The 22,744-nt window shown below is 44.3% G+C and overlaps 1 protein-coding gene across 1 annotated transcript; it reads right to left on the bottom strand.

The window, feature by feature from the left end:
• Positions 1–1,423: 1,423 nt before the first annotated feature.
• Positions 1,424–5,855, bottom strand: LOC109785308 (farnesyl pyrophosphate synthase). The gene is made up of 11 exons (XM_020343905.3): positions 5,550–5,855; positions 3,857–3,997; positions 3,672–3,758; positions 3,234–3,350; positions 3,023–3,111; positions 2,793–2,844; positions 2,601–2,696; positions 2,383–2,427; positions 2,176–2,265; positions 2,029–2,100; positions 1,424–1,750 (listed from the first exon to the last, which is right to left on the bottom strand). The coding sequence occupies exons 1-11, from the start codon at positions 5,700–5,702 to the stop codon at positions 1,622–1,624; spliced, it is 1,071 nt and encodes a 356-aa protein (XP_020199494.1). The 5' UTR covers positions 5,703–5,855; the 3' UTR covers positions 1,424–1,621.
• Between the last annotated feature and the right edge of the window lie 16,889 nt (positions 5,856–22,744).

The raw sequence follows: 22,744 nt of genomic DNA on the forward strand, positions 1-22,744 counted from the left end.
CAAGGCACAAAAGTCTGTGAAGTATTTTTGTCCTGGACAACATAAATAAATTATTGCATAGTTTGCATTAGAATTCACCTCACAAATATGCATGTATGCAATATTTTTGGTCGTATCCAAGGTAGTCGTGTCCTCATCAGGCACGGAGGAGAGGCCAGAGAGAGGTGAGGTTCTCAGCTCGAACAAGGGCTGTAACAGAGGTGAAATTCCCAGAGAAAAGGATCCAAGGCATGGCCTTGAGCGGAAGAAAAAAAAGAGAGCTTAGAAACAAATGTTTTGAGTTTGAACAGGAAAGGAAGCGCGATGGTTATTGGGATAGCGACTAGGAACGTAAGGGCAAGGACAATGCGGGCACTTCTTACAAGAAGCATTACGGAAAGGCACGAAGAAGGGGAACATATGTGAGAAGGCCAAGAAGGAAAGACGGTGACCAACAGTACATGAGCTCAGCCAATTATGGTAAACCTCTGGAAAGGAAAAGAAAATCCAAACAGTTGTGGGTACTAAAGATGACCCTAACAAGTTATTCATGATACTTTCATTGGTGATAAAAGGCAAAAAAACTGCCTTTGTCTTTGAGTGTGTCGTTGATACAAATGACAGAGCGACGGACCAAGGCCGTCGAGACCAATGAATATCCTAGTCTTGAACTGTCCAGGATTGCGATTGGACTCGACAGTTGACAAACTTCGTGACCTGGAACGTACCCATGACCCAGCATTGGTTTTTTTGTGTGACACAAAGAAAAAGACACATGCAACGAAGAAGCTCAAGTGAATCCTAAGGTTTAGAAGTGGTGTGGCGGTGGATTGTGATGGTCTGAGCGGTGGACTTGGTCTTCTATGGTGGAGAGACCGTGTCCAAGTAATAGTGAGATCGTGGTGTCAGTATTTCTTAGATGCGGAAGTGGTTGTGGATGGCAAACTCTGTAGATTCACAGATTTCTACGCGGAGCCAAAAACTGAACTTGGGAAATCCTGGGACTGGTTTCTACGGGGAGCCAAAAACTGAACTTAGGAAATCCTGGGATGCAATTCGTTACTCGAGATCACGACCACATTCTTTGGGCAATGCCCTAAACAACAGTTTCTTGGGCACGACCACGCTTTTTTCAACATACTCCTTACACAGCAAAATTCAGCACTACAGATGGAGTATGTTAGAGAGGAGAGAGATGCTCTAAGAACACACTGTCCCCCCTTCCACAGCTGCAAGGGCATCTCCAACATCGTACATTAAAATAGACACACCAAACGTCCACGGACACATATGTTTCCGCAGACATCAAATACAGGGCAACCATCCAACCCGGTGCACCAAATGTCTGCCCCTTTTCCAAAATAAATAAATAAATAAATATAGAATACAACTGAACCAAATGTCCGCCCTTCAAATTGCATGCAAAATAATTGATGACAAATGATAAGCTAGAAAAACATTAGAGCTTCAAATAACATGGTTATGACACAGCAGGTTCACGCACCACTAAAAAATAGCACCGTAGTTTATTGTTGGAAGGAATAACACGCTGTACATTACGGTAATAAGACCATCACACACAGAACACGGAACAAGTTACCAAAGCACGCAACGGCACAACAACCTCTCCAAGAGCTTAGCTCTACTTCTGCCTCTTGTAGATCTTCTCCAGGAAAGACATCAAAACTTTCTGAACAGCTTTGCTTGGCTGGGCCTCGATGTCGGCGATCAGCTTATTGTAGCTCTCCCGCTCATACTTGTGAAATGCCGTCTGGAGTATAAGAATGGGAAGAGGATGTCAATTGAAATAGAGTGCAACGACAGGGTGTCAGTTTCTGCGTGGCTAAACGATTATGCCTCTGTTTGGATACTGTTTAAGGCATCTTCAGCCAAATGAGCACCAGTCACATGTAGGGTTTTGTTATAATCAGGGTATTAGTGGTGCTAATCATTTATACTAAATGATGATATGCATGATATCCGCAGTGGGCTATTAAGAGATGATGATAAGTGAAGAATACAAAGAATGATGAAGAGTTGAAGACAGACCTCCAGATCAAGTTCTTTATACAGATCCTTCACTTTTGCAACAGACTCTGGATCTGACTTCCCATAATTTTCCTGTTGGCCATAAATTAATGGCTCAAGCAGTGCCTTTAGGTTGGTAAAAAGGAGTAATAACTAAATAGCACTTACAAGTAGAATGCCCTTTTGGCTCTCATCTGCATGCTCAAGAGCTTGCACAACTAACCAGGAACACTTGTAGTCTTCAATGTCAGTTCCAATCTGCCATAAGAGTCCGTAAAGATCAAATCAGAAATCAGAATGTGAACAGGCCTGGAATGCAATCAACGTGATACTTCTACCCATTCAAGTTAATAAAACAAGTACAAACACACTAACCTTGCCAATAGATTCAGGATCTCCAAAACAATCTAGATAATCATCCTGTAAAAGAACTAAATCAGAGGCAATAAAATACTACTCCCTCCATCTCAAAGTAAGTGTCACTGATTTAGTACAAAGTTAGTACAAATTTGTACTAAATCAGCGATACTTATTTTAGGGCGGAGGGAGTAGATATAAACTATTACTTTTCTCTTCCAAAGAAAGGGATTTACCTGAACTTGAAAGTATGTTCCCATTTCAACAAGAATGTTCTTTACATCGCCAAAGTTATCCAAATTCTCACCCGACAGCAGCAATGCACATGCAACCTTGGGTAAAGTAGAAACATAGAATACTGTTAGTACTTGCATCTACTTGACAGTTACCAACCATACTAATAATTCATATACAATGCTAACTCTTACCGGAAGATAAAATGAATAGTATGCTGTCTTGTATTGCACAATGCGCCGGTGACTGCAAAGTGCCAAGCATTAAAGAAATCATCAACAGTACTAAAGACATAATGCAAACACTGGCTACGGAACACGAATTATCGTATTAAAAAAACAACAGCATCAATTTTCGAAAATATAGACTCGGTAAACCATGCAAGGAATCTAAGTGTGCAGAAGTTGCTGCAACATGAACTTACACATTCAAGTTATATTTTGTGAGATCCTTTTCTCCCTCGTGAGTAGTGATAAGATCCAACAACTGCCCTGAAGCCGTCTTGAATTCAACCTTGACATAGAAATTAGAGCCTCAGGCAGTTGTAAGAAGCAGAAAATATGTTTGGTGTGAATATATATATATATATATATATATATATATATATATATGTATATGTCAGAGGATATGGTTACCTCATTGAACAAATCAATGAGATCAACATAATACGGTTTTCCTCTGAAGTGGCGTTGAAGGATCCGTGAAATATGGTTGCGAAGGATAATCCCGTCGTTTACAGCAATAAGGCCAACCTATTGTACAACAAAAAAACAGGCGATTGGTTCTGTGTGTTACAACTGAAAACATGAAAGCACTTGCTTGTTATCGAAAAAGCAAGTAACAACAGCCTGCGGACACTTAATAAGTCAATACTATAAATCATTTCTCTTGTGAGATCATGTACAAACATGAAGCATGAAATTAGGTTATTTAATAGATGAATCATATTGATGCTGCTAACACTAATTCTACTGAAGAATCCCTTCGGAAGTAAAACCTTGATACAATCAACAAAATAACAACTGTACAAAGTTGCAGATGATATAGAAAGGACGAATGCTTCTCAAACTGACCTGAGGCACCCTAAACCAGCAAGGCTGGCCCCGTCGTGTCTGGGAGTTGTCCATGATATCATCAAGCACAAGAAAATATGCTTGAAGCTACAACATGATCAAGATCCATCAAAGGTGCCATGTTAACATTGATTTTTCAGCTATTATAACCAAAAAACTCCAAAGCAACGAGAAGAAAGTGTTACCCATTCAATACACCAACCAAGGGTGCAGGCAAGAAACGTCTCCTCCTTCCTCAAAACATCTACACCTTTCAATGTCTTGTAGCTATCGATGACAGAGAGCCCACGGTTGCACTTTCCTCCTAGGACATTGTAATCCAGCATCTACTCCAATTGAAAGAAACAAGCTTGAAAGGTTTTTAACTCAGCACACATAATTGTTAAATCATCAAAGCAGATTCTATTCATTTCGTTTAAGAAAATGGCACAAATTGAATAAAGATACCATTGGTTACTTTTCATGTATATTTCTCTCGGACCAGAAGGCACAAACACTTTTTTTTTGAGAGACAGACTGTAAGGGAACCCCCTACAGTATAATTGGTGCAACAAACCCAAATTGCAACTATTATGCCTTGAACCTGGGTGGGTGGGAAGGCATCATAGTCTGCAAGGCACAAACACTTGCAAACTAACATGCAAGTAAAGTGGAGAATCACAGGGCATTCAGTTATAAGACCCATTCACTGTAACACTGTCAAAATATCCATGCACTAACAGCAGACAACAGAAGCAACCCATCATTTAACTAGCATAAGAGTTACCAGCTTAATTATAAGTCTTCAGCTTCTACACAAAATGTGTGACGCCTCTACTTTTCTACAGGTGACATACATACTTTTGCCGTCTAACCATGGAAAGTGACTCAACACGAAAGAAAAGACACAAACCATTGGAGTTTTCAGTTTTCCAGTCTTCAGGATGTAGCTTAGAGGCCCTTGACAGTTTTTTTTTACAGAGAAGCCCTTGACAGTTAATTTATATGACAACATATTTTGATGCCAGTAAAGTACAAGAAGACGGACGTATTACGGAATCCCATATGGAAAAGAGATCCATGCAATTTGTATTTGAAGGTTCCATTAATCCCATATAGTAGTGCTCAGGAGTTCGTTTATCACCTCCCTGTAATCCATATCTGGCATCGCAAAGCCACAACTCCACCCGATTTAAGATTTTAGTTAAAACTCCATTAAATAATCATCCAAGTTCTTTTAAGAAATACTGATGATTCCAATATCTACATTCATGATTTACTGGATATGAAAGTGAATTGTGAAAAAAGAGTTATGATATGTTATCTTATGGTATTTCTTTTATCTCTATAATATCTAGTCCATAAAGTAAGTGAATAGAAGATGGCATGCCCCAACATGGGTGGCGATTTAGCAATTGGCTGTGTAGCAACTGAATTGTCAGCGTTTCATAGCTTGTTGGTTTGAAGCTCTTGAGGAGATGTAACAGTAGGGTTTTATGCAACTTCGCATGCAGAGGGCAGAGGATATGTTCTCTTCCATATAAAAACATGCCCCCGATCCTTCTTGGATTGGCTGGATCAGTGTTTCACAGGAACCGGAACAGCTCAAATGTCAGGAATCATAGGAGGTCTCGCCAAAATGAGGTGAAAGTAGTGCATAAATAAGAGTTCGTTGTTATAAATTGTTGCGAGTTTGTAGGAAAGTTTACTCAGAGCCTCTCATGTCCCCTCTGCAACTCCCAACACTTACTCCCACAGGAACACAAAATTGCACAAACCGGGAAAATTTTACCGTCACAACCACCCAAAGACCCCCCCCCCCCCCCCCCCCAACCCGGTAGATCAAACCAACAGCCCCGCTCCCAGAAATATAGAGATGGGAAGGGGAGGAGGCATTACGCGCTCGATCCACTGGAGCGACTCGTCGGTGAACTCGAAGGCGGGGTCCTCGAGCATCTCCTCCTTGAGCCTGCTGTATATTTCCGCGAACTCGGCCTTGGAGTCGCCACCGCCACCGGAGCCGTTCGACAACGCCACTGCCGCCGCCGCCATTGCGCACCCCACGCGCACGCGAGCGAGAAGGGACGAGAAGGAGCGGAGATTTCTGTGGAGAGTATTGGAGTTGGGGAGGAGGATGAGAAGCGAGGAGCTCTCTACTGCACGCGCTGAACGGAATTTTGTGGGGCGAACAGATTTCCGGGCACGCCTTTTATTTAAGGACGGGAGATGCCGCGGAGATCCGTGACGGCGACACGCGTGGGAGCGATGCTGGAAAGGGCGATGCTACGCGCCGGTGACCGGCGCAAGCGCCAGAATGGTCGCCGCGCAGCCGTTAGATCAGGTGCCCCGAAACGTTGGAACGGTCAACGCTCACCGCTTTCCTCTAGCGAAAGAGCAAAGCGACCAAGCCCCCGCTGCCCTTTCCCACTGTCGGTGTCAAAACCGGCCGACCTCGGGTAAGGGGTCTTAAACTGTGCGTCTGAAAATCGAAGGTAACAGGAGGCGGGAGACATGATGTTTACCCAGGTTCGGGCCTTCTTAATGGAGGTAATACCCTACTTCCTGCTTGATTGACTTTGATAAGTATAAGGATTACCAGAGTTGATCTACCTCGAGATCGTAATGGCTAAACCCTAGATGTCTAGCCCGTATGATTGTGATTGCCTCTACGGACTAAACCCTCCGGTTTATATAGACACCGGAGAGGCCTAGGGTTGTACAGAGTCAGTTTACAGAGAAAGTAATCTTCACATCCGAACACCAAACTTGCCATCTACGCAAAGGAGAGTCCCATCCGGACACGGGGAAGGCCTTCTATCTTGTATCTTCACAGCCATCAGTCCGGCCCATGTCACATAGCCCGGACGCCCGGGGACCCCCTAATCCAGGACTCCCTTAGTAGCCCCTGAACCAGGCTTCAATGACGATGTGTCCGGCGCGCAAATTGTTTTCGGCATTGCAAAGCGGGTTCCTCCTTCGAATACTTCAAAGTAGTTTATCAAAAGAAATATATCTGGCTCTGTATAATAGTTACAACCCTGAACCACAAGGGCAACATACTTAAACAAAACAAGTCACGCTTACTGACAGCTTTTCCGGCGAGACGTTATGCTCTGGTCTTATTATTATTTCGAACCGTTTTCAGCCTCCCGCTTCGCATTTCAAGGCGTGGTCTTCATTGACACGTCTTGTCAAAGCAGAGATCGTGTCCCCTTATTGAGGGATTCTCATCAATATGGGTTTGGGTAATCCACCCGTACCGTTTGCACGACCCCTTGGGAATAGGAGAGTTTCAAGGCTCGTGGGGGGACACTCGATATTCACTGCCTTTATAAGAAGATAATGATTCATCTTTTTACCCCACGCCTTCTTCCTCCTCAGCCCATCTGCCCTCAAGCTCCAGCGCCCAAGTTTCAATCCCTTCCGTCCCCAGCAAACTCTCCAGCCATGTCCGGATCTGGAGTGCAGGGCAAGTGGATGGCCTCCTCCATCACGGAGGGCAACATCAAGGAACTCCGGGAAGTAGGGTACTTAGCCGCGAAAATTGCCCACCGGCTCCCTGCCAAAAAGCAGATCATTCCCACCCCAGAGCCCAATGAGAGGGTAGTATTCATCCCCCACTTTCTTCGCGGGCTAGGGTTTCCGCTCCACCCTTTCGTCCGTGGGCTCATGTTCTATTACGGGCTAGACTTCCACGATCTAGCCTCGAATTCCTTCCTCAACATCTCGGCGTTCATCGTCGTGTGTAAGGCGTTCCTCCGCATCCCCCCCACTTCGGCATGTGGCTCAAGGTCTTCAACGTGAAGCCGAAAGTGGTCGAGGGTCAACACTCGGAGTGTGGCGGCGCCATGGTGAGCAAGCTCCCAACGTCACCTGGCCAAAGGGGACCTTCGTAGAGACCGTGAAGGGATGGCAACAGGAGTGGTTCTACATCACGGAGCCCCGTTACGCCACCTGGGCCGCCACTCCTGAGTTCAAATCCGGTCCTCTGATACGTCTCCAACGTATCTATAATTTTTGATTGCTCAATGCTATATTATCTTCTGTTTTGGACATTATTGGGCTTTATTATTCACTTTTATATTATTTTTGAGACTAACCTATTAACCGGAGGCCCAACCCAGAATTGTTTTTTTTGCCTATTTCAGAGTTTCGTAGAAAAAGAATATCAAACGGAGTCCAAACGGAATGAAACCTTCTGGAACGTGATTTTTGGAACGAACATGATCCAGGAGACTTGGACAGTACGTCAAGGAAGCTTCCAGGAGGCCATGAGGTAGGGGGCGCGCCTACCCCCCTGGGCACGCCCTCCACCCTCGTGGGCCCCACGTTGCTCCACTGACGTACTCCTTCCTCCTATATATACCTACGTACCCCCAAACGATCAGATACAGAGCCAAAAACCTAATTCCACCGCCGCAACCTTCTGTACCCACGAGATCCCATCTTGGGGCCTGTTCCGGAGCTCCGCCGGAGGGGGCATCGATCACGGAGGGCTTCTACATCAACACCATAGCCCCTCCGATGATGTGTGAGTAGTTTACCTCAGACCTTCGGGCCCATAGTTATTAGCTAGATGGCTTCTTCTCTCTTTTTGGATCTCAATACAATGTTCTCCCCCTCTCTCGTGGAGATCTATTCGATGTAATCTTCTTTTGCGGTGTGTTTGTTGAGACCGATGAATTGTGGGTTTATGATCAAGTTTATCTATGAACAATATTTGAATCTTCTGAATTCTTTTATGTATGATTGGTTATCTTTGCAAGTCTCTTCGAATTATCGGTTTGGTTTGGCCTACTAGATTGATCTTTCTTGCAATGGGAGAAGTGCTTAGCTTTGGGTTCAATCTTGCGGTGTCCTTTCCCAGTGACAGTAGGGGCAGCAAGGCACGTATTGTATTGTTGCCATCGAGGATAACAAGATGGGGTTTTTATCATATTGCATGAATTTATCCCTCTACATCATGTCATCTTGCTTAAAGCGTTACTCTGTTCTTATGAACTTAATACTCTAGATGCATGCTGGATAGCGGTCGATGTGTGGAGTAATAGTAGTAGATGCAGGCAGGAGTCGGTCTACTTGTCTCGGACATGATGCCTATATACATGATCATACCTAGATATTCTCATAACTATGCTCAATTCTGTCAATTGCTCAACAGTAGTTTGTTCACCCACCGTAAAATACTTATGCTCTTGAGAGAAGCCACTAGTGAAACCTATGGCCCCCGGGTCTATCTTCCATCATATTAATCTTTCAACACTTAGTTATTTCCGTTGCTTTTATTTTACTTTGCATATTTATCACAAAAATACCAAAAATATTATCTTATCATATCTATCAGATCTCACTCTCGTAAGTGACCGTGTAGGGATTGACAACCCCTTATCGCGTTGGTTGCGAGGATTTATTTGTTTTGTGTAGGTGCGAGGGACTCGCGCGTAGCCTCCTACTGGATTGATACCTTGGTTCTCAAAAACTGAGGGAAATACTTACACTACTTTGCTGCATGACCCTTTCCTCTTCAAGGGAAAACCAACGCAGTGCTCAAGAGGTAGCAAGAAGGATTTCTGGCGCCGTTGCCGGGGAGGTCTACGCAAAAGTCAACATACCAAGTACCCATCACAAACCCTTATCTCCCGCATTACATTATTTGCCATTTGCCTCTCGTTTTCCTCTCCCCCACTTCACCCTTGCCGTTTTATTCGCTCTCTCTTTTCCGTTTGCCTCTTTTTGCCCGTCTCTTGTTTGCTCGTGTGTTGGATTGCTTGTTTGTCACGATGGCTCAAGATAATACCAAATTATGTGATTTTACCAATACCAACAATAATGATTTCCTTAGCACTCCAAGTGCTCCTCTTACCGATACTTAATCTTGTGAAATCAATGCTGCTTTGTTGAATCTTGTCATGAAAGATCAATTCACCGGCCTTCCTAGTGAAGACGCCGCTACTCATCTAAATAGCTTCATTGATTTGTGTGATATGCAAAAGAAGAAAGATGTTGACAATGATATTGTTAAATTGAAGCTATTTCCTTTTTCGCTTAGAGATCGTGCTAAAGCTTGGTTTTCGTCTTTGCCTAAGAATAGTATTGATTCTTGGAATAAGTGCAAACATGCTTTTATCTCTAAGTAGTTTCCTCCTGCTAAGATTATCTCTCTTAGAAACGATATTATGAATTTTAAGCAACTTGATCATGAACATGTTGCACAAGCTTGGGAGACGATGAAATTAATGATACGTAATTGCCCCACGCATGGTTTAAATTTGTGGATGATTATACAAATTTTTTATGCCGGATTGAATTTTGCTTCTAGAAATCTTTTAGATTCGGCCGTGGGAGGCACTTTTATGGAAATCACTTTAGGAGAAGCTACTAAACTCCTAGATAATATTATGGTTAATTATTCTCAATGGCACACTGAAAGATCTACTAATAAAAAAGTGCATGCGATAGAAGAAATTAATGTTTTGAGTGGAAAGATGGATGAACTTATGAAATTATTTGCTACTAAGAGTGTTTCTTCTGACCCTAATGATATGCCCTTGTCTACTTTGATTGAGAATAATAATGAATCTATGGATGTGAATTTTGTTGGTAGGAATAATTTTGGTAACAACGCGTATAGAGGAAACTTTAATCCTAGGCCTTATCCTAGCAATTCCTCTAATAATTATGGTAATTCCTACAACAATTCTATTGGAAATTTTAATAAGATGCCCTCTGAATTTGAGACTAGTGTTAAAAGAGTTTATGAATTCACAAAAGAATTTCAATGCTTTGCTTGAAGAGAAATTGCTTAAAGTTGATGAATTGGCTAGGAACGTTGATAGAATTTCTCTTGATGTTGATTCTTTAAAACTTAGATCTATCCCTCATAAGCATGATATCAATGAGTCTCTCAAAGCCATGAGAATTTCCATTGATGAGTGCAAAGAAAGAACCGCTAGGATGCGTGCTAAGAAAGATTGCTTTATGAAAGCGTGTTCTTCTAGTCCTTGTGAAAATAAAGATGAAGATCTAAAAGTTATTGATGTGTCCCCTATTAAATCTTTGTTTTGCAATATGAATCTTGATAATGATGGGACTGAATGTGATGCACCTTTACCTAGAAGGCGTTCCAAAAATTCGGAGTTTTTAGATCTTGATGATAAAATTGATAAAAGTGGGATTGAAGAGATCAAAACATTAGATGTTAATGAACCCACTATTTTGGATTTCAAGGAATTTAATTATGATAATTGCTCTTTGATAGATTTTATTTCCTTGTTGCAATCCGTGCTAAATTCTCCTCATGCTTATAGTCAAAATAAAGCTTTTACCAAACATATCGTTGATGCCTTGATGCAATCTTATGAAGAAAAACTTGAGTTGGAAGTTTCTACCCCTAGAAAACTTTATGATGAGTGGGAACCTACTATTAAAATTAAAATTAAAGATCATGAATGCTATGCTTTGTGTGATTTGGGTGCTAGTGTTTTCATGATTCCAAAAACTTTGTGTGATTTGCTAGGTTTCCGTGATTTTGATGATTGCTCTTTAAATTTCACCTTGCGGATTCCACTATTAAGAAACCTATGGGAAGAATTAATGATGTTCTTATTTTTGCAAATAGGAACTATGTGCCCGTAGATTTTATCGTTCTTGATATAGATTGCAATCATTCATGTCCTATTATTCTTGGTAGACCTTTCCTTAGAACGATTGGTGCAATCATTGATATGAAGGAAGGGAATATTAGATTCCAATTTCCATTAAAGAAAGGCATGGAACACTTCCCTAGGAAGAAAATAAAATTACCATATGAATCTATCATGAGAGCCACTTATGGATTGCCCACCAAAGATGGCAATACCTAGATCTATCCTTGCTTTTATGCCTAGCTAGGGGCGTTAAACGATAGCGCTTGTTGGGAGGCAACCCAATTTTATTTTTAGTTTTTTGCTTTTTCCTTCTGTTTAGGAATAAATATTTGTTCTAGCCTCTGGTTAGATGTGTTTTTATGTTTTAATTAGTGTTTGTGCCAAGTTAAACCTGTAGGATCTTCTTGGATGATAGCTATTTGATCTTGCAGAAAATTCCAGAAACTTTCTGTTCACGAAAATAATTGTTAAAAATCACCAGAACGTGATAAAATATCGATTCCAATTGCTGCTGATCAATAAAAAAATTTCCTAGGTCGTCCTATTTTTTTCTGATTTTTTGGAGTTCCAGAAGTTTGCGTTAGTTACAGATTACTACAGACTGTTCTGTTTTTTGACAGATTCTGTTTTTCGTGTGTTGTTTGCTTATTTTGATGAATCTATGGCTAGTAAAAGAGTTTATAAACCATAGAGAAGTTGGAATACAGTAGGTTTAACACCAATATAAATAAAGAATGAGTTCATTACAGTACCTTGAAGTGGTCTTTTGTTTTCTTTCGCTAACGAAGCTCACGAGATTTTCTGCTAAGTTTTGTGTTGTGAAGTTTTCAAGTTTTGGGTGAAAGATTTGATGGATTATGAAACAAGGAGTGGCAAGAGCCTAAGCTTGGGGATGCCCATGGCACCCCCAAGATAATCTAAGGACACCATAAATCCAAAGCTTGGGGATGCCCCGGAAGGCATCCCCTCTTTCGTCTACTTCCATCGGTAACTTTACTTGGAGCTATATTTTTATTCACCACATGATATGTGTTTTGCTTGAAGCGTCTTGTATGATTTGAGTCTTTATTTGTTAGTTTACCACAACCATCCTTGCTGTACACACCTTTTGAGAGAGTCACACATGATTCGGAAATTATTAGAATACTCTATGTGCTTCACTTATATCTTTTGAGCTATATAGTATTGCTCTAGTGCTTCACTTATATCTTTTAGAGCACGGTGGTGGATTTGTTTTATAGAAACTATTGATCTCTCATGCTTCACTTATATTATTTTGAGAGTCTTAAAATAGCATGGCAATTTTCTTTAATTAATATCATGAGAAATTTGATGCTTGATAATTGTTTTGAGATATAAAGGTGGTAATATCATAGTTGTGCTAGTTGAGTAATTGTGGAATTGAAAATACATGTGTTGGAGTTTGTGATTCCCGTAGCATGCATGTATGGTGAACCGTTATGTAACGAAGTCGGAGCATGAAGTATTTGTTGATTGTCTTCCTTTGTGTGGCGGTCGGGATCGCGCGATGGTTAACTCCTACCAACCCTTCCCCTAGGAGCATGCGTAGTAGTATTTTGCTTCGAGGGCTAATAAATTTTTGCGATAAGTATATGAGTTCTTTATGACTAATGTGAGTCCATGGATTATACGCACACTTACCTTTCCGCAATTTTCTAGCCTCTTCGGTACCGTGCATTGCCCTTTCTCACCTTGAGAGTTGGTGCAAACTTCGCCGGTGCATCCAAACCCCGTGATATGATACGCTCTATCACACATAAACCTCCTTATATCTTCCTCAAAACAGCCACCATACCTACCTATCATGGCATTTCCATAGCCATTCCGAGATATATTGCCATGCAACTTTCCACCATTCCGTTTATCATGACATACTCCATTATTGTCATATTGCTTTGCATGATCATGTAGTTGACATTGTATTTGTGGCAAAGCCACCGTTCATAATTCTTTCATACATGTCGCTCTTGATTCATTGCATATCCCGGTACACCGCCGGAGGCATTCATATAGAGTCATATTTTGTTCTAAGTATTGAGTTGTAATTCATGAGTTGTAAGTAAATAAAAGTGTGATGATCATCACTATTAGAGCATTGTCCCAAGTGAGGAAAGGATGATGAAGACTATGATTCCCCCACAAGTCGGGATGAGACTCCGGACTAAATAATAATAAAAAGAGGCCATAAAAAAAGAAAAAAGGCCCAAATAAAAAAAATGAGAGAGAAAGAGAGAAGGGACAATGTTACTATCCTTTTACCACACTTGTGCTTCAAAGTAGCACCGTGATCTTCATAATAGAGAGTCTCTCATTTTGTCACTTTCATATACTAGTGGGAAATTTCATTATAGAACTTGGCTTGTATATTCCAACGATGGGCTTCCTCAAATGCCCGAGGTCTTCGTGAGCAAGCAAGTTGGATGAACATCCACTTAGTTTCTTTTTGAGCTTTCATACACTTATAGCTCTAGTGCATCCGTTGCATGGCAATCCCTACTCCTCGCATTAACATCAATTGATGGGCATCTCCATAGCCCGTTGATCAGCCTCGTTGATGTGAGACTTTCTCCCTTTTTGTCTCCCTACATAACCCCTACCATTATACCTTATTCCACCATAGTGCTATATCCATGGCTTGCGCTCATGTATTGCGTAAGAGTTGAAAAGGCTAAAGCGCGTTAAAAGTATGAACCAATTGCTTGGCTAAAACCGGGGTCGTACATGATATGAATATTTTGTGTGGGGAAGATGGAGCATAGCCAGACTATATGATTTTGTAGGGATAACTTGCTTTGGCTATGTTATTTTGATAAGACATAATTGCTTAGTTAGTATGCTTGAAATATTATTGTTTTTGTGTCAATATTAAACTTTTATCTTGAATCATATCAAATCTGAACATTCATGCCACAATAAGAAGAATTACTTTGAAATTATGCCAAGTAGCATTCCGCATCAAAAATTCTGTTTTTTTCATTTACCTACTCGAGGACGAGTAGGAATTAAGCTTAGGGATGCTTGATACGTCTCCAACGTATCTATAATTTTTGATTGCTCAATGCTATATTATCTTCTGTTTTGGACATTATTGGGCTTTATTATTCACTTTTATATTATTTTTGAGACTAACCTATTAACCGGAGGCCCAGCCCAGAATTGTTTTTTTGCCTATTTCAGAGTTTCGTAGAAAAAGAATATCAAACGGAGTCCAAACGGAATGAAACCTTCTGGAACGTGATTTTTGGAACGAACATGATCCAGGAGACTTGGACAGTACGTCAAGGAAGCTTCCAGGAGGCCATGAGGTAGGGGGCGCGCCTACCCCCCTGGGCACGCCCTCCACCCTCGTGGGCCCCACGTTGCTCCACTGACGTACTCCTTCCTCCTATATATACCTACGTACCCCCAAACGATCAGATACAGAGCCAAAAACCTAATTCCACCGCCGCAACCTTCTGTACCCACGAGATCCCATCTTGGGGCCTGTTCCGGAGCTCCGCCGGAGGGGGCATCGATCACGGAGGGCTTCTACATCAACACCATAGCCCCTCCGATGATGTGTGAGTAGTTTACCTCAGACCTTCGGGCCCATAGTTATTAGCTAGATGGCTTCTTCTCTCTTTTTGGATCTCAATACAATGTTCTCCCCCTCTCTCGTGGAGATCTATTCGATGTAATCTTCTTTTGCGGTGTGTTTGTTGAGACCGATGAATTGTGGGTTTATGATCAAGTTTATCTATGAACAATATTTGAATCTTCTGAATTCTTTTATGTATGATTGGTTATCTTTGCAAGTCTCTTCGAATTATCGATTTGGTTTGGCCTACTAGATTGATCTTTCTTGCAATGGGAGAAGTGCTTAGCTTTGGGTTCAATCTTGCGGTGTCCTTTCCCAGTGACAGTAGGGGCAGCAAGGCACGTATTGTATTGTTGCCATCGAGGATAACAAGATGGGGTTTTTATCATATTGCATGAATTTATCCCTCTACATCATGTCATCTTGCTTAAAGCGTTACTCTGTTCTTATGAACTTAATACTCTAGATGCATGCTGGATAGCAGTCGATGTGTGGAGTAATAGTAGTAGATGCAGGCAGGAGTCGGTCTACTTGTCTCGGACATGATGCCTATATACATGATCATACCTAGATATTCTCATAACTATGCTCAATTCTGTCAATTGCTCAACAGTAGTTTGTTCACCCACCGTAAAATACTTATGCTCTTGAGAGAAGCCACTAGTGAAACCTATGGCCCCCGGGTCTATCTTCCATCATATTAATCTTTCAACACTTAGTTATTTCCGTTGCTTTTATTTTACTTTGCATCTTTATCACAAAAGTACCAAAAATATTATCTTATCATATCTATCAGATCTCACTCTCGTAAGTGACCGTGTAGGGATTGACAAACCCTTATCGCGTTGGTTGCGAGGATTCATTTGTTTTGTGTAGGTGCGAGGGACTCGCGCGTAGCCTCCTACTGGATTGATACCTTGGTTCTCAAAAACTGAGGGAAATACTTACGCTACTTTGCTGCATCACCCTTTCCTCTTCAAGGGAAAACCAACGCAGTGCTCAAGAGGTAGCATCCTCCAATGTGGCTTACATCATGGATTAACAAGGGCCTGGATTGGGCGCCGTCCGACGAGGTGATGACGCTGCAGAAGCGCGTCAAGAACATGATAGAGAAGAACACCGGTCTTGCCAACGTGATCCAGTTGATGCTTTTTCGCCGGATTCTCCCCTGCCAACGCCGGACTCTCCATATGTGGGAGTTTGATCCGGCCAGTCCCCGGACCTTGCAGCGGTTCTTCAGCACAACGCACGAAGATATATGGAAGCTGCTTTGCAAGGCCCAGAAGTCGTGGCCGAAAACGATCGAAGACCTCGGCCTCGACTGCGCTCATCCGGCCACTCCAGTAAGTTTTTCAGATTTCCGAACATATCCTCAACTTGTAGATCCAAGGAGTATGCTAAGCCTTCCCCTTATCCTTCAGGGCTGGACGAAGAAGGCGGAGCGGATCCAGTGTCCGGCTCCACTACCCAAAGACCCAGCTATTCCTCTTTTGACGAAGATGTTGGTTCTAGCGCCGTACCAGGCGCCGGAGAAGAAGGCCAAGAAGTAGGCCAAGGAGACCAGAAGCGGCCTTCGCCGTAAAGGTACTTCGGACATAGCGTCTGAGGATACCGAAGCTCTCTCCTCCCACGAGAGAGATGAAGAGGAAGATGAAGAGAGCAATTCTCCCCTTAAGGGGGGGGAGAAGAAAAGGGGGGCTTCCGTGGACCTAGAGGCGGAGGCGTCCAAGAAGGGGAAGCTCTCCCTTTCGGATGATTCGAAATTGGACGCCGAAGCAGTCCCTGAGTGGCACCCGAGGCCGAAGCCCCTGGCCGAATCGTAAGTATTCAAAGATATTGTATATATCCGGCTTTTTATAAATTGTAGGATGACATATCATCTATGTGTTTCAGTCCGGCCCGTGATCTCCCCCAACAATCATCGTCTTCGGGGAATTCTCTGGTGCCAGAGATGATGGAGAGTGAAACGCCTCCGCGAGCCTCTCCGCCTCATGCCACGGACAACGCCGAGGTGTTGTCCCAGAGGACTTCTTCGGGCCAGGGAGAGGTGCGGAAGGCCGCAGAAACGGCGCCAGAGGGTAATGCCTTGGCTGCCAAAAACATGGGGGGCACAATCCCCATGAAACTGATGACGGGGGCCCAGACCACTCCGGCCCCCAGCCGAATATGACTCCGGAGACCCACGTGGCTCCGGAACCGAGTGAGCAGCCCCCTTTGAAGGAGGGGGGAGCTCTGACTCCACCGACGACCTCCATCAATCCAGAGGCGCTGGATACATTGAGGGAAGCACTTCGACGTGCTTCCGTCGTGGGAGATCACCGTACCCTAATGGGTACGGTGGTTGAGAAGGTTCAGTCCGCAAAAAGCGGGCTGAATGAAGCTTTTACTAGCCTGCTAATAGGCTTTGAGGTATGCGGTTTAATATTCTTTAGTCGCTTTTGCGTGTGTAAAAAATATGCCTGTGTATAGATAGTAGCCCCTGAGACTCTGTACGGCTTTTTGAAAAAGGGGCCGGACAGAGGATCAAATATTCCGGAGATAACATACTTGTCTATGTTGATAAACAGGCTTCACTGCTAGCAGCTTCAGCCAAGGATGCTGAAGTGTCTGAGCTCCAGCGGAAACTGAAGCTGGCTGACGATGAGATCGACCACATTAACAAGTGGTTCGATGAGGCCCAAGGTACGCTTTTGAAAATACCACTTACAATCCTAAATTATAATGCAAACTCAGAGTTTAAGCTCGCACGCTGCTATGTAAATGGTTGTAGGCAACGCGACCAAGGTCGAGGCCCTCAAGAATGCCCTTGTCGAAGCCAAGGAGGAGGCGAGGGTAAGCAAAGCAACCGCAGAGAAGGTGGCTGCGGATGTGTAGGCCGAAAAGGCCGCCCGCCTTCAGTATGAGGCGAGGGTGACCGAAGTAGGGCAAGAGCTCCAGGAGGCCGCCAACAAGTGTGAGTCCTTGGAGGAGAGTAACAAGACCCAAGCAGCCGAACTCACCAAGGCTCTTCAAGCTGCGAAGGAGGCGCGGTCCGAGTCCCGGGCTGCTCGCGTGGAGATCAAGCAAGCCGAACAGATAGCGGCTGGTAAGCCTTTTCTTTTATAGAGTATATTCGGCGGTCGAAGATATGCTTTGCTAAATTGACTGTTGAGTGCTCCAGACGCTTTTGCGGATCTCCCGAGGAGTGCTGCCAACGCCGCCCAGTATTTTTGGGCCCAAGAAGGGAACGCGTTGGAGAAGCTCTTCTGGTCGCAGTACTTGGCGCCGGAGCGACTAGCGCTACTGAACAATCAGATGATGCAGCTGGCGGAGCTGCATAGGATGTCCGGTTTGGCCATGAAGGACATCATAGTCCGGCTATGGCCAGCCGGACCCACTCCGAGCAGCTACTTCGGCCTGGTCAAGCGACTCGGCGTCGCCCTTCCCCGAGTAGAGGCAGTGAAGCGCTCAGCATGCATTGAGGGTGCGCGGATGGCCTTTGCCCGTGTCAAGATGCACTGGGCGAAGATGAAGGCCGCTGACATGGCGGTTGAGGGTCCGCCCGGAGGCAAGGTCCACCGTAAGCCAGATCGCTATTTTGAAGATGTCCTTGAGGGTGCCCGTTTGATAGAGGGTCAATGCTCGAAGGATATCATGTTCGAGTAAATGTATCCGGACTACCCGGACAATGTATTATAAACCAAGGCTGTGTAATATATTTTATGCATTTATCTGAACTATTTTTCTCCTGTGCGGCCATATATTATTATTCTAAAAGTTTGCCGGTCGTCGGCTTCAGCCCCCACATAGATACTACGGGGGTGTTCGGGATAACGTGTAATCACTCTTGACCCAACGTCTTGGTCCGTAAAGGAGGTGATTTACGTAGTGAACTAGGCAATCAGACTATGCGGCTTTAACACTTTCTCGTAGCCATAGGAGTTTGACAATGGGACTGTAAGGCAGCCCCTGGTGCATATGCGGCTGTCTGGATTTGGATGCCTTAAGCGCGTGGCTGGAAAGAGCCAGTCCTTCGTGTAATACGGAAGAAATTGCTAGAGATTTAATAAGTCACCAAATTGCTGACCAGCTCTCGCCGCATCACGACAGTCAGTTTTCGGCTTTCTCTACTGAGGTGTTTAAACGGGCCAGCCGGAAACACAATCGCAGTAGTTCTCCCTTTACTACCTTAGCCGAAAACGGAACATAAGGTAGCAAGCACAGGAGCCGGGCAACCCAACTATAGACCAAAGACGTGACTCGGAGCCGATGCATATAATGTAGTATTCGGGACGCCGAAGTGTACTCTGAGAGTGTTCGGACTTTCTATTGTTGAAGATATATATGGCTTGAATAGAGCCCCTGGCGATTTAAGTCGTACCAAGGTGTATATGCCAATTCGGACGTGAAGTGGAAAAAAAGAAAAAAAAGCACATACCGAACAGGGTTGGGCGAAACTGTTTCCGTTATAGTCTGATTGGTATGTCAAAACGTATTTTTACAGAAGATGCGATAAGCATCACGGCTATTTTACATGCCGAGAACAAGGGAAAGCTGTATACAGGTCCTAGAATTGAAAAAATGATCTTGAAGATCCTTTGGACACTCTGCCGCACGTCTGCGCCGCTTTTCGCCTTAGTGTATGATCCTTTGAGAGGATCAACAATCGAGTATGCATAAGGGGCCTATAAAGGGGCCCTTGTTACCACTAGAAATTGATGTGGGTTGTAAAGAACCTGAAAAATAAAAACAAGAAGAAAAAGGTGGAAAAATATGAAGGTCCGGATAGGGTCGAGCCGTACCGTGGACCTTATGTTTAGCATGCCTCCGTCCTTACCCATGGTCTCTTTAGTACGTAGTTATGTACGCGTGGTACGTATGCCGCTATCAGGTTGGGGCATTGACGGAGGCCGAATTGCTAATCTAGCTCTAGGTTAGTCGGACTGTCAGTCTGCAGGGTAGACCGGACTCGTTTAACAATGTTCGGGGGCTTGACTGCCAGTGTAGTATTCGGCTTAGCGAGGCCACCCTGCACCTCGGCTGCGAGGGCCACGGTATGCTCCTCTGTACGGAAGGAGCGCTCCATGTTTTCATTGACTATAATAACGCCACGTGGTCTAGGCATCTTGAGCTTTAGATAAGCGTAGTGCGGGACTGCATTGAAACAGGCGAAAGCGGTTTGTCAGAGTAGTGCATGATAGCCACTGTGGAACGGGATGATGTCGAAGATCAGGCAGGGCCGGCCCTGAGGGGGGGGGGCAGGGGGCGGCCACCCCGGGCCCCCGAGATCTAGGGGCCCCCTCCCAGGTGTAGTGTACGTATAAAGGTAAGTATCCATTGGCCATAACTTCACATAGAAAAAAGGAAGCATCCCAGATCCAGAAAGGAAGGGATGGCAGTAAGCACGTAAATCAGCGTACGATTGTGAGGAAACAAATCAGCGTAACACACGTAAATCACGTCCTTCCGTTCTGTTTATTCCTTACTATAGTGAGACAATCTCCCTCCAAAATAAAAACAATCGTGTGACGTGATTTATTCCGTAATTTCCTATATTCTCCGTTCTCTACAGGCTCAAAACCCTAGTTCCCAAGTCACAGCCTATTGAAAATAAGCATCGGAGGGCTGATTGGTATCGAGGCGCTGTACGCGATGACGACGCAGCATGAACATCGCCTAGCCCTGAAAATTGGCACTGCCGGAGTGGGGCGCACATGTACATCGCCGAGTGCGTGCCACCAAAAATTCACATCACAACATCGCCGAGCGTCCAATGATTGATGCTGATCTAATCAATTTGAGGTACTGTATGTCATATTACTATTCCCTACTCCCCGCAAAGAAAGATTCACTATTCCCTACAATTTCAAGTAAACCTTTGTGCTTTGAGGAAGAAACAATTTGATAAAAGTAGTTGCCAAAATAAAATTCTTGAAGCTGAGAAGGACTTTCATGTTAAATATTTGTTTGCTTTGGTTGATATGAATCACTTCACTGAAGTAAAGGATTTAAGAAAGTCATAGTGTTATTATTGAAAGCTGTGCATGTGATTGTGATTGTTCCATCTTAGATAAAAAAGCTTTTAAATTATGAAATTATTATTGAACCATTTGGGATAAACAATGCCTGAAAGAGCTTAAATAGTTAGGCAACATTATTCATCAAGAAGTGGATGACATTGACTTCGACATCGACACAATCATAAGTCACTTTACATTGAAGAATCTTACAAAAATAGTTGAAGATAATATCCATTTTATGTTTATATTAAGGGCCCCCAAATTTTACGTTCGCCCCGGGCCCCCAAAATCTCAGGACCGGCCCTGAGATCAGGTCTTCGCTCCGGAAGTTATCTGGTGAGCCGAAGACGACTTCCAGCGTTATGGATCTTGTGCAACAGGCCTCTACACCGGGTATTACCCCTTTAAAGGTGGGTTTAGTGGGCTTGATTCTTGATGGATCAATCCCCATTTTACGGACGGTGTCCTGATATAGCAGATTGAGACTGTTGTCGCCATCCATAAGGACTCGCGTGAGGTGGAATCCGTCAATAATTGGATCGAGGACCAATGCAGCCGAACCCCCATGACGGATACTGGTCAGATGGTCTCTACGATCAAAGGTGATCGGGCAGGCTGACCACGGATTAAATTTTGGGGCGACTGGCTCTATGACGTAGACGTCTCTTAACACGCGCTTGCGCTCCCGCTTAGGGATATGAGTAACGTAGATCATGTTCACCGTTTTGACCTCGGGGGGAAATTTCTTCTGTCCCCGTGTGTTCGGTGGGCGAAGCTCTTCATCGTCGTCCTCGCTGGGCGGCCCTTTCCCCTTGTGTTTGGCGTTGAGATTGTTGGCCTGTTTAAAGACCCAACAATTTCCGTTGGTATGATTGGCGGGCTTATCGGGGGTGCCATGAATCTGGCAAGGCCGATCAAGTATTCTGTCCAAACTAGATGGACCATCTCTGTTTCCTTTGAATGCCTTCTTCCGTTGACCGGGTTTAGAGCCACTGAATCCGGTGTTGACCGCCGTGTCTTCGGTACCTTCGTTATTGTTGCGACACTTGTGCTTGTTGCGTCGTGGCTTGCCATTGCCATCCCTGGCTTCGGAGGTGCCGGGGTCGCTGGTGCTATTGCTTCTACGAGCTAGCCAGCTGTCTTCTCCCGCGCAAAAGCGGGTCATAAGTGCGGTAAGGGCTGCCATGGACTTCGGCTTTTCTTGGCTGAGGTGTCAGGCGAGCCACTCGTCTCTGGCGCTATGTGTAAAGGCCGCGAGGGCTTCGGTGCCCGGACAATCCACAATTTGGTTCTTTTTAATTAAGAACCTGGTCCAGAGTTTCCGGGCTGATTCTCCGGATTGCTGGACTTTGTGACTAAGGTCATCGGCGTCTGGAGGCCGAACATAGGTACCTTGGAAGTTGTCTCTCAAGGCATCCTCCAAGTCTTCCCAGCTAGCAATAGAGTTTTCTGGGAGGCTGTTCAGCGAGTGCCGTGCTGGCCCCTTGAGTTTTAGGGGCAAGTACTTGATGACGTGGAGGTCATCACCGCGAGCCATGTGAATGTGGAGAAGAAAATCTTCGATCCATACTGCGGGATCTGTTGTTCCATCGTATGATTCAATGTTCATGGGTTTAAACCCTTCAGGGAACTGATGTTCCATCACTTCGTCGGTGAAGCATAAGGGGCGTGCGGCGCCTCTGTACCGGGAGATGTCGCGGCGTAGTTCGGATGAAGTTCGTATGCGGTTTTCAGCCCGGGTGAGGTTGTGCTTGTCACGCCAGGCCTGATGGCCGTCCTCTCGCATTGGAGCACGCCCCCTTGATCCATAGATTGATCTTGTCTGACCGGCTCTATTGTCCAGGTCCTTGC

The sequence above is a fragment of the Aegilops tauschii genome, chromosome 3 (genome assembly GCF_002575655.3).
Source record: "Aegilops tauschii subsp. strangulata cultivar AL8/78 chromosome 3, Aet v6.0, whole genome shotgun sequence".
NCBI lineage: Eukaryota > Viridiplantae > Streptophyta > Magnoliopsida > Poales > Poaceae > Aegilops > Aegilops tauschii.

What these genes read in the sequence shown, in the direction of transcription:
- LOC109785308 (XM_020343905.3), bottom strand. Translation starts at nt 5,702, where the DNA reads ATGGCGGCGGCGGCAGTGGCGTTGTCGAACGGCTCCGGTGGCGGTGGC. An exon ending in ACAAAATATAACTTGAATGT is followed by an intron (nt 2,845 to 3,022) that starts GTAAGTTCATGT and finishes GGCACTTTGCAG; the next exon opens with TCACCGGCGCATTGTGCAAT. An exon ending in GAACATACTTTCAAGTTCAG is followed by an intron (nt 2,428 to 2,600) that starts GTAAATCCCTTT and finishes GTTCTTTTACAG; the next exon opens with GATGATTATCTAGATTGTTT.